Source organism: Acinonyx jubatus, chromosome B3 (assembly GCF_027475565.1).
Source record: "Acinonyx jubatus isolate Ajub_Pintada_27869175 chromosome B3, VMU_Ajub_asm_v1.0, whole genome shotgun sequence".
Lineage (NCBI taxonomy): Eukaryota > Metazoa > Chordata > Mammalia > Carnivora > Felidae > Acinonyx > Acinonyx jubatus.
The window spans coordinates 68,151,712-68,163,991 of record NC_069386.1 but is presented as its reverse complement, the minus strand read 5'-3'; the positions used below and the strand labels follow the sequence as shown (position 1 = coordinate 68,163,991).

The following is a 12,280-nucleotide window of genomic DNA, read 5'->3' as shown; positions in this document are numbered from 1 at the left end:
TTTTCACATCGCTTTCATCAGTATTTTCCTGTTTGTTCTGTTTCTTCTGTCTTGCAATTTTGCATATTTTGGCCCAGATCATTGCAAAATGAACCAAACATAAAATCTATGGGAGTTTTGAAGATACACCTTTCTCTAAGTTACATCAGATGTCTTCTAAGCTTTATTACTCTTTACTACCCTCTTGTGATGGAGGCTAATGACACCTCTTCTCATCTCTGCAGTTGGGTCGGGGGTAATGAGATCATTATTCAGTGATTCTTGTAAGTTGGGGATTGGTGAGTCATTTAGCTGTTGGAGGCCCCAGCCTATTATACACACGTAAATACTAAATGATGGTGAGGGCAGGGCCGTTCATTTTTCCTAGGTCCCCTGCCTCCCGTTTCAGGGCTTATGTCACTGTTAGTAGTTCCTCAGGTGTTTCAGATCATCATCCTCTTTAGCATCAAGCTAATTACTCTGCCCAGGCTTACATTTTTGCCATGTGTTAGGGCGATGTTCACAAGTTTTATGCTAACTGGATAAGTCTTTCTGAACTCTGTGTACCCAGTGGACCAACAAAGGAAAATTGGATTTTCCCAGATTAAACCCTGCTAGTATTTTCAGCTCTAGTTCAGTCTTCCCCAGTTCTCATCAGTTATGAAGCTGTTTTCTTTAGAACCTTCCTGGTATTTATTATCTAAACAGGAGATCTTACTCAAGCACATACCTTGAATCTGCTACCATCTTTTAATTCTGAGAATCTCTCAGGAATGGCAGGAAACCTGGAGGTTTCAGGGCATCTTTGCAATCCCTAGATTATGATGTAGTTTGCCATCTCTTTGTGCCATCAAGGAGGCTTCTGATGATATTTGAGGGCTGTGAGTAATCTTGAAAGGTCAATACTCTATCCTTTCATGAAAGCTTACTAAATTTGATCCAGGTGAGAATTACTGACTAGCGTTAAATCTGTTTGGGGAATTAGAAATTTTTAGTGGACAAAATAATACCACGCAGTCGAGTTCCTAGATGCAAGGGGGGAAAACCTATGTGTACAGTGGGTGGATCAGACTTCGTCCAAACTCGTTGGGTAATCTTAGCATTACTTATGTTGGGTCAGACATTTATCACCTGTCCTTTCATGTGGTGTAACATAAAGTTCAGAGCACCATCTATGCTGTATTTTAACTAAAAAATATTTAACTTGACCACATTGGGCATTCAGATTTTTAGGGCTTTTTTTTTTTTAATCCATTATTTCCATAAACCATACTGCAAGGAAGCAGCCAAACAAAGGATGGGTCCTTCTGCACCCTACGTGTACTGGTCTCTTCAATAAATCAATGTCTTAAAGATAGAGATGGAACTAGAATCAAAGGGATTTAAGGGACAGTGAGATACAGGGCATGATCTTGACGAGGATACCAGCTTGGACAAAACCAGCTCTAAAGCAAATTTTTGGAGTCAGACAAATTTGGAAATAGTCTGGATGTTATATGAAATGATATTTACTGAGATGGAGGGATGCAGAATTTTGATGAAAAAATTCTTGTTACAAAAAAATGTATATATAAATAGCGCATATATTTCTAGATGTCTTTCTAAGGTGTTAATAGTGGAACTCCCACTCTCCAGTGATAGGAATGTGGGGTTTTTATTTATCTCTTTGCTTGTCTCTCTTCTTACTTTTCTGCAGTGCACATGCCTCATTTTTGTGTTAACAAAAGCTATCTACAACCTATCTACAGATAGTTTGTTATAATATATTTCACAAGGTTTTTCTTGATGAGGATTTTATAATCTTTGGGATGCTTCTTTGAACCATGACTTTAGATTCTACATGCATCTTTCTTGTTTAAAGTTAATTTTTTATTATAATAGGACAATTTCAAAAAGTAGATAGGATTATATAATTATCAATTGTGCCCAGTTTATTTCCTCTGTACCCACCATTCCTCTCCACCCATTATTATTATTATTATTGTTATTATTTTTAAAACGTTTATCCATTTTTGAGAGACAGAGAGAGACAGATCATGAGCGGGGAAGGGGCAGAGAGAGAGGGAGACACAGAATTGAAGCAGTGTCCAGGCTCCGAGCCATCAGCACAGAGCCCGATGTGAGGCTCAAACTCACAAACCATGAGATCATGACCTGAGCCAAAGTCGGATGCTCAACCGACTGAGCCACCCAGGCGCCCCTCCACCCATTATTTTGAAAGAAATCCCACATTCTTGTCTTTTCATCTATAAATAGTCAATATTTTTTCCTAAAAAATAAGAACATTAAAAAAAAAACATGGTCTGGTATCACCGCAAACAATAAATATATGAAATAATTGTATTCCTTCAACATAATCAAATATCCAGTCATTCACATTTCTCTGTCTCATAAGTGATATTTATCTGTAGTTATATTGTTAGAATCTGACTTCAAATAAGCTCCTGGGAGCCTGCCTGGCTCAATTGGTTAAGTATCTGACTCTGGATTTCAGCTCAGGTCATGATCTCACAGTTGGTGGGTTCGAACCCTGCATCAGACTCTGCACTGACAGTGTGGAGCCTGCTTGGGATTCTCTGTCTCTCTGTCTCTCAAAATAAGTAAATTCACTTAAAGAATAGTAAGAGCTTCGTCTCCTTAAAAAAAATAAGTTTCTGATATTACAAATGGTTATGTGTCCATTAAGCTCTTTCAATCTGTAGATATCTCCCTCCTTCCCCAGCATTTTTTCCCTTGCAAATTATTTGTTGAAGAAACTAGGCCCTTCATCTTTTATAATTCCTCACCTTCTGCATTTTTCTGCATGCTCTTTTTTTTAAATACTCAAGACTGGAAGTTGTACTCTTGAATGCACCTGAGCAGAGTTCCCATTTAAAACTTACAAAACTTATTTATTGTGTTTGTAAAATCTGTAAGTGGAAATGGTTGATTTCTATCCTAAAGTCCTCTAAGTTTAAGACTCATATAGCCTTGGGGTGCCTGGGTGGCTCAGTCTGTTGAGCATCTGGCTCTTGATTTCAGTTCAGGTCATTTCATGGTTTGTGAGTTCGAGCCACTCATTGGGCTCTGTGCTGACAGTGTGGAACCTGCTTGGGACTCTCCCCCTCTCTCTCTGCCCTCCTAAAATAAATACCCCTCTCAAAATAAATAAAAATAAGCCTAAAAAAAAAAAAAAGACCTGTATAGCCTTGATTGTTTCAATAAGATGAAACAACTAATGGGAAAGGATACACTGGGGTAGCAGGCATTAGCCCTATCAGTTACACAAATTTTTAGACAGGAACTTGCCAGATTTCCTTTGCAAAGTGAAATGAAAAATTTACCCTGAAAATGAATTCAGGACCGTGGTACATTGGGGTCCTTTTGAAATATAATTTTGTATCCTCAGCTTGATCTATAAAATGCTCTTTGTCATGATACTTGTATACTATTTTTTGTTTTGTTTTACTTTACTGCTAAGGCTGCTATGGTTGAAATTTCCACTGCCTGTGTATTGATTTGTTTGTAATGATTGCAGGTTGAAGATGACAGTGATGCAGAGACCTTTGGAGAAGAGAATGAGGAACAGGGAAATTATTCTAAAAGAAAGATAGTCTCTAACTGGAATCGATATCAAGATATTGAAAAAGAGGTCAATAATGAAAGTGGAGAATCACAACGGGGGACGGACTTCAGTGTCCTCCTCAGCTCTGCAGGTATGAATTCTGGTTGCTTGCCTATGGTTTAGTGCTCTGAAAGTTGCATAGGCCTCTTATTGATGTTCCCTTTAAAGCTGCATTAAAAATTTTTTTTTTTAATGTTTATTTTTGAGAGAGACAGAGACAGAACGCGAATGGGTCAGGAGCAGAGAGAGAGGGAGACACAGAATCTGAAGCAGGCTCCAGGCTCTGAGCTGTCAGCACAGAGCCCGACGTGGGGCTCGAACTCACGAACTGTGAGATCATGACCTGAGCAGAAGTTGGATGCTCAACGGACTGAGCCGCCCAGGCGCCCCATAAAGCTGCATTTTAGTAACTAGCAATTCATCCTTTTGTCCTTTGGGTTTTAAATTCAAGTAAAGGACAGTGTGTCTAATGGTTTGCAAGGGAAAAAGATGTTTCATTAAGTGGAAGCCAGGGATTCCAGGTACTGATGAGGAAGGACTTAAGGCCTGGTTGAAATGGATAAAAGGCTTTACAGAAATGAAAATGCTGAACCATGCCCCTCTAAGTTGGCTAGTCTGAAAACAGAAGTGTTTTCTTTGATATCAGAGGAATCAATGATTATGTTTATACAAAGCTTTAGCAAGCTTCTAGAGTATGTGTTCTTTTCCCTTTTATAGCCAGGAATATGCATATTCGTGGATATGCACATATTAGAGTCCTGTGTACCTGAACACGAAAACTTTTCTGTTTTGTTTTTGGACAGTCTTCTCTATCAATAAGGTGAAATGCTCATTCCTTCTATGCCCAGCTGTTGTTTTAAGATTGACTCTACCCTGAACGATGTGTAGCAGTGTGAAGGTGGAGTAGGAGAGTAGTTACAGAGAGTGATGGAACAGAGCTGGCTGGAGAGATGGCTGCTCTCTCCTAGAGTGTGGCGTAAGAATCGGAAGGACGAAAGGAGGATGGATTAGTGGTTTTCAGGGGTTTGGGATGGGAGGGTGGGAAGTGGATGTGGTTATAAAATGGCAACGTGAAGGTTCTTGATAGTGCTGGTACGATCTTTTGTCTTGTGGTAGTAGGTAGACAAACCTACACAAATGATAACATTGTCTAGAACTTAATACACATGCACATGAGTGACTACAAATAAAACTGAGGAAACCTGAAGAGGATTGGTGCTTATATCAATGTCAGTATGTCCGTATTTCCGGTTGTGATATTATAATACAGTTTCGCAAACTGTTATCATTGGGGGAAACTGGGCCAAGTACATGGGAGATCTCTGTGTGTTTCTTTTAAAAAAATTTTTTTTTTAAATTTATTCATTTTTGAGAGACAGAGAGAGACAGAGCATGAGTGGGAAAGGGGCAGAGAGAGAGGGAGACACAGAATCTGAAGCAGGCTCCAGGCTCCGAGCTGGCAGCACAGAGCCCAACATGGGGCTCGAACTCACGAGTTGCAAGATCATGACCCGAGCTGAAGTCGGACGCTCAACTGACTGAGCCACCCAGGCGCCCCTCTCTGTATTATTTCTTAAATTTGTATGTGAGTCTACAATGACCACGACAACAACAAACAGCATAATATTGCCAGGTTAAAAAAATATAAAGAATTGAGAAGCAGAGAAATAAAATGAAAATATTTTCAGACAATTTGCTTTGAATTCCCTCTTGCCTGCAACTTTTACGTTGCTATTGAGTTCCACCTTTCTTTTTTCTCATCTTGCCTATTATTTTTGAATGCCCATACCAGACTAAGAATCATAAAGTGATGAATTCTCTTTGAGCTTAATAGAATAAACCTCTTGAGTAGAAAAAAATTACACGTGGAGAGAGTAGGGTGAGTGTGGGTCAGCAGAGCGAGGTTCAGACTGGTGTCCTTCTGTTGTACGCTCCCCACAGTGTCACCCTCTCAGGAGAGGTTTGCTGACGGCATCCAACTCATTGACCGTTTAGGGGCCAGTGACTCCTCTTTTTGCCAGTCAGATGAGTACTGCCCTCTTGTCACCTGCATTTTGGCCGCTTGCAGGTTTATAAGCACCTTTCTTCAAGGTGAGAGAAAGGTAGAAGGTGGGCTGCTTAGTTTTAATTTGTGTTAGCTGTTCTGCTAAAGGACGGGGCGGGGGGGTGGGGTGGGGGGTGGGGGAGGGGAAATGGAAGCAGTGTAGTGTGGACTACCTGGTTTTAATTGAATTAAAAGTGTACTCGGTTACTAGGACAGTATCTGGCAAGTGAAAGATACTGCCTGAATGTCGGAAGGCGATTCACAGTTCTAGTCTAACCCGGCAGCTATGCCCAGAGGCTTATGATTTTGACTGTTTATGTTAGCATTTTATTTATAACTTAAAGCCTGGCATGATTTGGCTCTCCTATGTATTTTTCTTGTAGTCTGTCTTTGCTTACTGATTTCTTTTCAAGTAGCTTGTTTATGTGTGATTGGTTTCTCGGGAGATCACAATTGTCCCATCTTCTGACATGTGCTTCTAGCTTTTCCCCACTGTGCTGCTGATGTATCATTTTCTTTTCACCATGTCATATGCCTGAGAAGAGCTGCCATGCTTTCTTCATTGTAGGAGTAGGGCTATATTAGTTTACTTTTGAGAGATGGAGTACATTCTGTGATCATAATATATATATATTTATAACATATATTATATATAATATAATATATTATAATATATTATAATTATTTATAATATATATAATATATTATATTATATATAATATATTATATAAAATATATTATAATATATGTTATAAATATATAATATATATTTATATACATATTTATTATATATAAAAATATAAATATACTAAATATATATACTAAATATATATATAGTAAATATATATATACTAAATATATATAGTAAATATATATATATATATATATTTAGTATATAATTTCTTTACTAACTACCAAAGTAACTCAGATTAGAAATAACTTATCAACTTTGAAAATTTGATTATCTTAATATTGGACATTTAAGTTCAGTCGATGATGTTACAGTCTTTCCTTTGTCAGTGTTGTTTAATATAAGGAGCACAGACTCCTAAGTTGAACAGATGTGGATTTGAATCCTAGTCTATCATGGTTCTGTCGAACATTAGGAATACTATTTCTCTTAGTATCCAGTGCAAGAATAGTTAGATGGAACAGTGCCTAATTTGATGCTGTCAACATCTTATCCCAAATTGGCTGCTGGTTTTAGTTCTGCTCAATGAGTAACCGTGTGCCTAGAATTAGTATGTATCAGAATTTTTTGTCCATAGAAGCTTAATTAACTACCTTCAGTAAAGTCAAAGTCTAATTTCTTGTTTTCCTTGAATGTTAGGCATAATGGCAGTGGTTGCCAATAGAATTTGAAGATCCTTTTTCTGAGAAATTAAAAGGTTTTGGGTGTGATAGAGCTGATTATTGAGTCTACTTGTTGAATAACCAATGGTGGTGGTCTTAGCCTCTGAGCATTTAAAAGTTGGTGATTTTAGGTTTCAGGTTAAGTCCTAAAATAAAATTTCCCCCCTTTTCCTCCAGTTTGCCACCTATAGTTGCTCATTTGTTTTTCTCCTGCATATCTGTGTCTGCCACATGCCCTGAAGGATGGCCCTTGTTGTCCCTGCGACAGATGACAGACTTCATTTCTCTGAACTTTGAACTGTTCTTTATGCATTCTTTTTATTCTAGAATCAGCTGTGTGGTGCATACACCTCTGGTCCAATTCTCAAATGCCATTTTGAGACGGACCTTTTGCTAAGAGTACCTCTAGCTTAATGTGTTGTTACTCACCCAGTAGGATTTACGTCTCAACAGTGAATCTTTGAGGACCAGTAATTAAATCCCAAGAGTGAATTTCTACTGCACACACAGTTGGTGTGTGTGCATGTTGGTATATTCATTTAGGAAGGTGGTTTGTCATTTTTCTGTAAAGTTGAAGATCTGGCACTTGTACCCTGGGAAGGCACTCTCGAGAAGCTATGGTGCCAATGCACACACCGGGAGACGTGTGTGTGCATTCATAGCAGTGCTGGTCAGAAGAGCCACGTGGAAGCAACTCAACTGTCTACTAATGGTGGAATGAATACATAAGTCAGTGGATGAGCTGCTCAAACATACTGTGAAGTAAAAGGAACACTACATAGCCACAAAATACCTCCGTACAATTCTACTTACATAAAGTTCACACGCAAGAAAAAAGCAAGCTGTTATTTAGGGATGCGTATTTGAATGGTAAAATGGAAACCAAGGAAACGGTTATGGTACAAATCAGGATCGTGTTCCCCTCTAGTAGAGGGGTGAGGGGTAATGATTGGGTAGGGGCATGCAGCAGGTGTCGGTGTTGGGGGGACTTCCTGATGTTGATGCTGATCTATTTTTTGACCTGAATCATGTTTACTTATATTCATTGGATAATAATAATAATAATAATAATCATCATCATCATCCTTCTCCTCCCCCTCCTCTTCGTTCTCCATTAATTTATTCATTTTTAGAGGGGGAAAGAGAATCCCAAGCAGTCTCTGCACTGCCAGCACAGAGCCCCACACAGGGCTCAGTCTCACAAACCCTGAAATCATGACCTGAGCCAAAATCAAAAGTCAGATGCTCACCTGACTGAGCCACCCAGGCACCCTGAATAATTATTCTTTAAATCTTACCCATTCTTTTATGTGTCTCTCTACACAAGGAAAAAAAAAGTCTAAAAATGGATTTCTAATGAGAGGATTTCAGTTACCACCACGGACCATGGGGAACATTTTGGGAGAGGCATTCCTTTTTGGCATCCCGAGGTCTTCAACACACAGGTGCCGCCTGCTTTGTTTCAGTCTCTGGCTGAAGGTCATGGCATCTTGTTTTGCTGAGGAAATGGGGAGAGGCCACTAGTTTGTTTGAGGTCACACTCTTTCTGGTAGGATTGGGAGTCTTCAGACATCTTTTTAGGAGTCTTTCTGTAAGCCTCTGAAACAGACGATCGCGCCTACAGCTTTTCTTTTTGAACAATGTTCTTGCAGTTCTAAGTTATGTTTCACAAGCTTGGAGAATGGTACCATACTCTCACTTATATTCAGGCATAAGAATGTTAGATCTTTAAGGAAGTTTTCCGCCCCCTACCTTTATTTTTTTTCCCCAAGTGGTGAGTCATTGAATTCATGCCATATGCTTTATCTACTCCTTTCAAGAAGTCACAGATAACTAGTTAGAAAAATGTTTACAGTGTGAGCAAGAGTGCACTGGGGCAATATTGAAAAGGTTTTTTTTTTTTTTCCCCCACGTTTCTGTGCAAGTCTATAAGCTCTGTTTATTTTCAGTGGAGCAAATAGAAAAAAAATGAAACGATTAGACTACAGTTGGGTCAGTATAGTTGCCCGTGCATATTTTCATTTAAAGCTATTGTAGATCTTTCTTCAATGACATTTTATGAAAAATTGATTGGGGGGAGATTTTAATTATAATGGTATTTGATTTTCCTCCCCACCCTTGGTATCCTTTTGCCAGCAAGTAGACTGGACGGGAAAAGAAAGCCTATCTCTCTAGCAGCCCACGAAGCAGCCAGACAGCTGCATTTGTCCCGTTGACTCAGTTCATTTTTTTTTTCTTTTCCCATGGGTGTGCATTTTGTCAGTTTTTACTAATCTATTCTTGTTACAAAACAGTGTAGTGGAAGAACCTTCCCTTTAGTATTTGAATCATTTGAAATAACAGAAACAGAACTATGTATGCATTAAAAAAAAACCCTTCATTTGAGTAACAACAACAAAAAGAGGTTAAACCACACACACACAAAATAAATAAATCTTTCCTTTCTCGTAGCCAGACAAGGAAATGGGCTTAATTTGATTTTCTTTTTTTCAAGCCTCCAGAGATAAAAGCAGCTTGAATACCTAGAAGTTTGCTGGCTAAATTCCTGCTCTCTGCACCATTTTGTGTTTTTGCTGTCATTGTTTCCATGCCGATTCTCCTTTGTCTGCTTTTACTGGTCCAGCTGCATCCATTTGATCATGTTCCTCATCACCATCCATGTTCACTTTCTAGCCGTGAAACTGTACTTTTCCTGGACAGCTTTAATTCCTCTCCCCCTTCCTTTAAATCTGTGACCTTTTCAAGTTCATTTGTTTAGGGATTCTTGTTGATCCTCCATGATTTTTTTCAGTGCCGTTTTTTCCCCCCTGCCTCTCCTAGTACCTCCCACCTCTCTTCTCTGTTCCTTAATTGTAAATTAAGGCTTCTTTGGCTTTATCTAGTGCTGCTTAGCCTTTTCTTTAAATAGCATTATGAAGTCTATCCATTTCATTTCCCCACGATTTGAGAAAAAGAAGTGTGGATCTTTCCAACGGGTCTGATCATCTAAGTCATCCCAAAGTTTCAGCATTCAGTTTTGCCAGAGGATTCATGTCAGCACCTGGAGCACTTCTGGTTTTCTTCTTGTTCTTGTTTGGTATCTGAATTTAGCTTATACCTCATTTTAATTTTTGTTTTTTTCTTGTTTGTAAAATAATACTCCTTGAAAAGTATTAGAAGGTCTTTATGCTTTTAACCAGTGTCTCTATAAACTTGGGCAAATTCAATACAATCAGACCCTGCAAATATTGATCGTTTCATGCTTTGTGTAATGTTGTTTTCATTTGAATATTTTGTGCTTGACCTTTATCTTCTAATCCTTTATGTCACTAAGGATTGCATCAGCTGGAAAGGCTTTCATATACATGGATCTGTTTTCACATCATTTTTAATACTCATTGGTCATTGGAGAGATGTTTTGTACTCATCAGAGAGAGGTTTGTGTGGGGAGCTTCTGATGTTAGCTTTATCTTTATTTCCTCAAGTTTTGTGTTGGGTTTGCTCAGTGCTTCCATTATATTAAAATCTGTTGTTAGGCGCTTCTACCTATTGGATTTTAGTATCTCCAGGGGAATCTGCCTTTCATCCAGTGTGATCTGTCCCCTTCAAAAACTTGTCTCATGGCAAATTAAAGTCAGTACAGTAGTACTTGATTTGATGACAGATTTTGGTCCCAGAGTAGCCATTTTGTCACAATCCCCATTTTTGGCACTTGGAGCTGTCTTTCTGGTCCTTGTCCCACTAAGCTGGGCCATAGGGTCACCAGCAGTGATGATAGGGTCTCCAGTTCATTTTTAAGAACTGAATGGTTAGCATATTAGATAATTTAGATTATTTTTACTGGAAATATCTTTTTTTATTTATTAAAAAAAATTTTTTTACGTTTACTTATTATTGAGAGAGAGACACACAGAGCATGAGCAGGGAAGGGGCAGAGAGAGGGAGAGACACAGAATTTGAAGCAGGCTCCAGACTCCAAGCTGTCAGCATGGAGCCCGACGCGGGGCTTGAACTCACAAACTGTGAGATCATGACCTGAGCCAAAGTCGGTCACTCAACCAACTGAGCCACCCGGGCGCCCCTGGAAATATCTTTTTTTAAAGTTTATTTATTTTGAGAGAGATGGAGATAGCGCAAGTGGGGGAGGGGCAGAGAGAGAGAGAGAGAGAGAGAGAGAGAGAGAGTCCCAAGCAGGCCCTGTCCCATCAGCGCAGAGCCTGATGTGGGGCTCAAACCCATGAAGCTGTGAGATCATGACCTGAGCTGAAACCAAGAGTCCCACACTTAACCGACTGAGCTGCCCAGGCACCCCCTTACTAGAAATATCTTAATGAAAGAATATTAGTGAATTTTTTTGAATTTGACTTGTATTCCAGATACAGTTCTTGTTGTTCAGTGTCTAACTAGCTGCATCATCAAATTTGCATGCCACGTTCTGATAGCATTTACTATATTCCTCTCAACTGCTGCTGTCTCCTCTCTGTTTATTCTCATGGAGTCATACTTACTTTAAAAAGAGAAATATCATTTCTTTTTATTTTTTCTTTTTCTTTTTTCTTTTAGAGAGCATGGGAGAGGGACAGTTTGGGGCGGAGGGAGAGAGAGAGAATATCTCAAGCAGGCTCCATGCTCAGCGTGGAACCTGATGTAGGGCTTGATCCCATGACCCTGTGATCATGACCCAAGCTGAAATCAAGAGTCAGATGCTCCATTGACTGAGTCACCCTGGCGCCCCATGAAATATCATCATTGAAAGGGAGGTTTTTGGGAAGCAGAGCAAATAAATGCTCATGATCAATGTCCTATTTAAGTGGAAATTGGTAAGTTCTCTTTACTGGCTCTAGAGAGAATACCCTCCTCATTTTCCTAACTATAATTGATACTATAGTAATAATTAATATATTTATATTAATTAATGGTGAAATTTGACATAAAGCTGATATGTAAGGTTTTGTCATGTCAATAAGATTAAGCCTGATTATTAATGCAATTCTTTGTGTAAAGAATACTGAAAGGCAGAATGGGGAAAGTCCAAGCCTTATAATAAAGGCCCCTATAATACTAATAAAAAAAGAGAATAAAAGTTATTTTGGCAAAGCCTTGAATGAAGGTCCGTGGAGAACTCCTTGTAATCTAAAAAGCATGAAACACATGAATTCAGAGGCTATGAATTTAGAATTAAGATTAATAATCCTTAAGATCGTGATGGTAAAGTCATCTGTTCCGGTACGTGTAAGTGAAGTGTAGTGACTTTATTCAGGCAGTAGAGTGGAAACCACCCTTGACTGACGGATGTCAGCTGATCCCAGTCTTGGTTCTGG

At 38.9% G+C, this 12,280-nt stretch overlaps 1 protein-coding gene and 1 pseudogene across 1 annotated transcript in view; one reads left to right on the top strand and one right to left on the bottom strand.

Moving 5' to 3' along the window:
• AVEN (apoptosis and caspase activation inhibitor) overlaps positions 1-12,280 on the top strand; it is a 195,663-nt gene that overhangs the window by 45,455 nt on the left and 137,928 nt on the right. The window contains exon 3 of the mRNA XM_053225089.1: positions 3,497-3,674. Coding sequence (XP_053081064.1) covers positions 3,497-3,674 — 178 coding nt within the window. The remainder of the gene's footprint in view (positions 1-3,496; positions 3,675-12,280) is intronic.
• LOC113601761 (lupus La protein homolog) lies at positions 9,433-10,714 on the bottom strand (annotated as a pseudogene).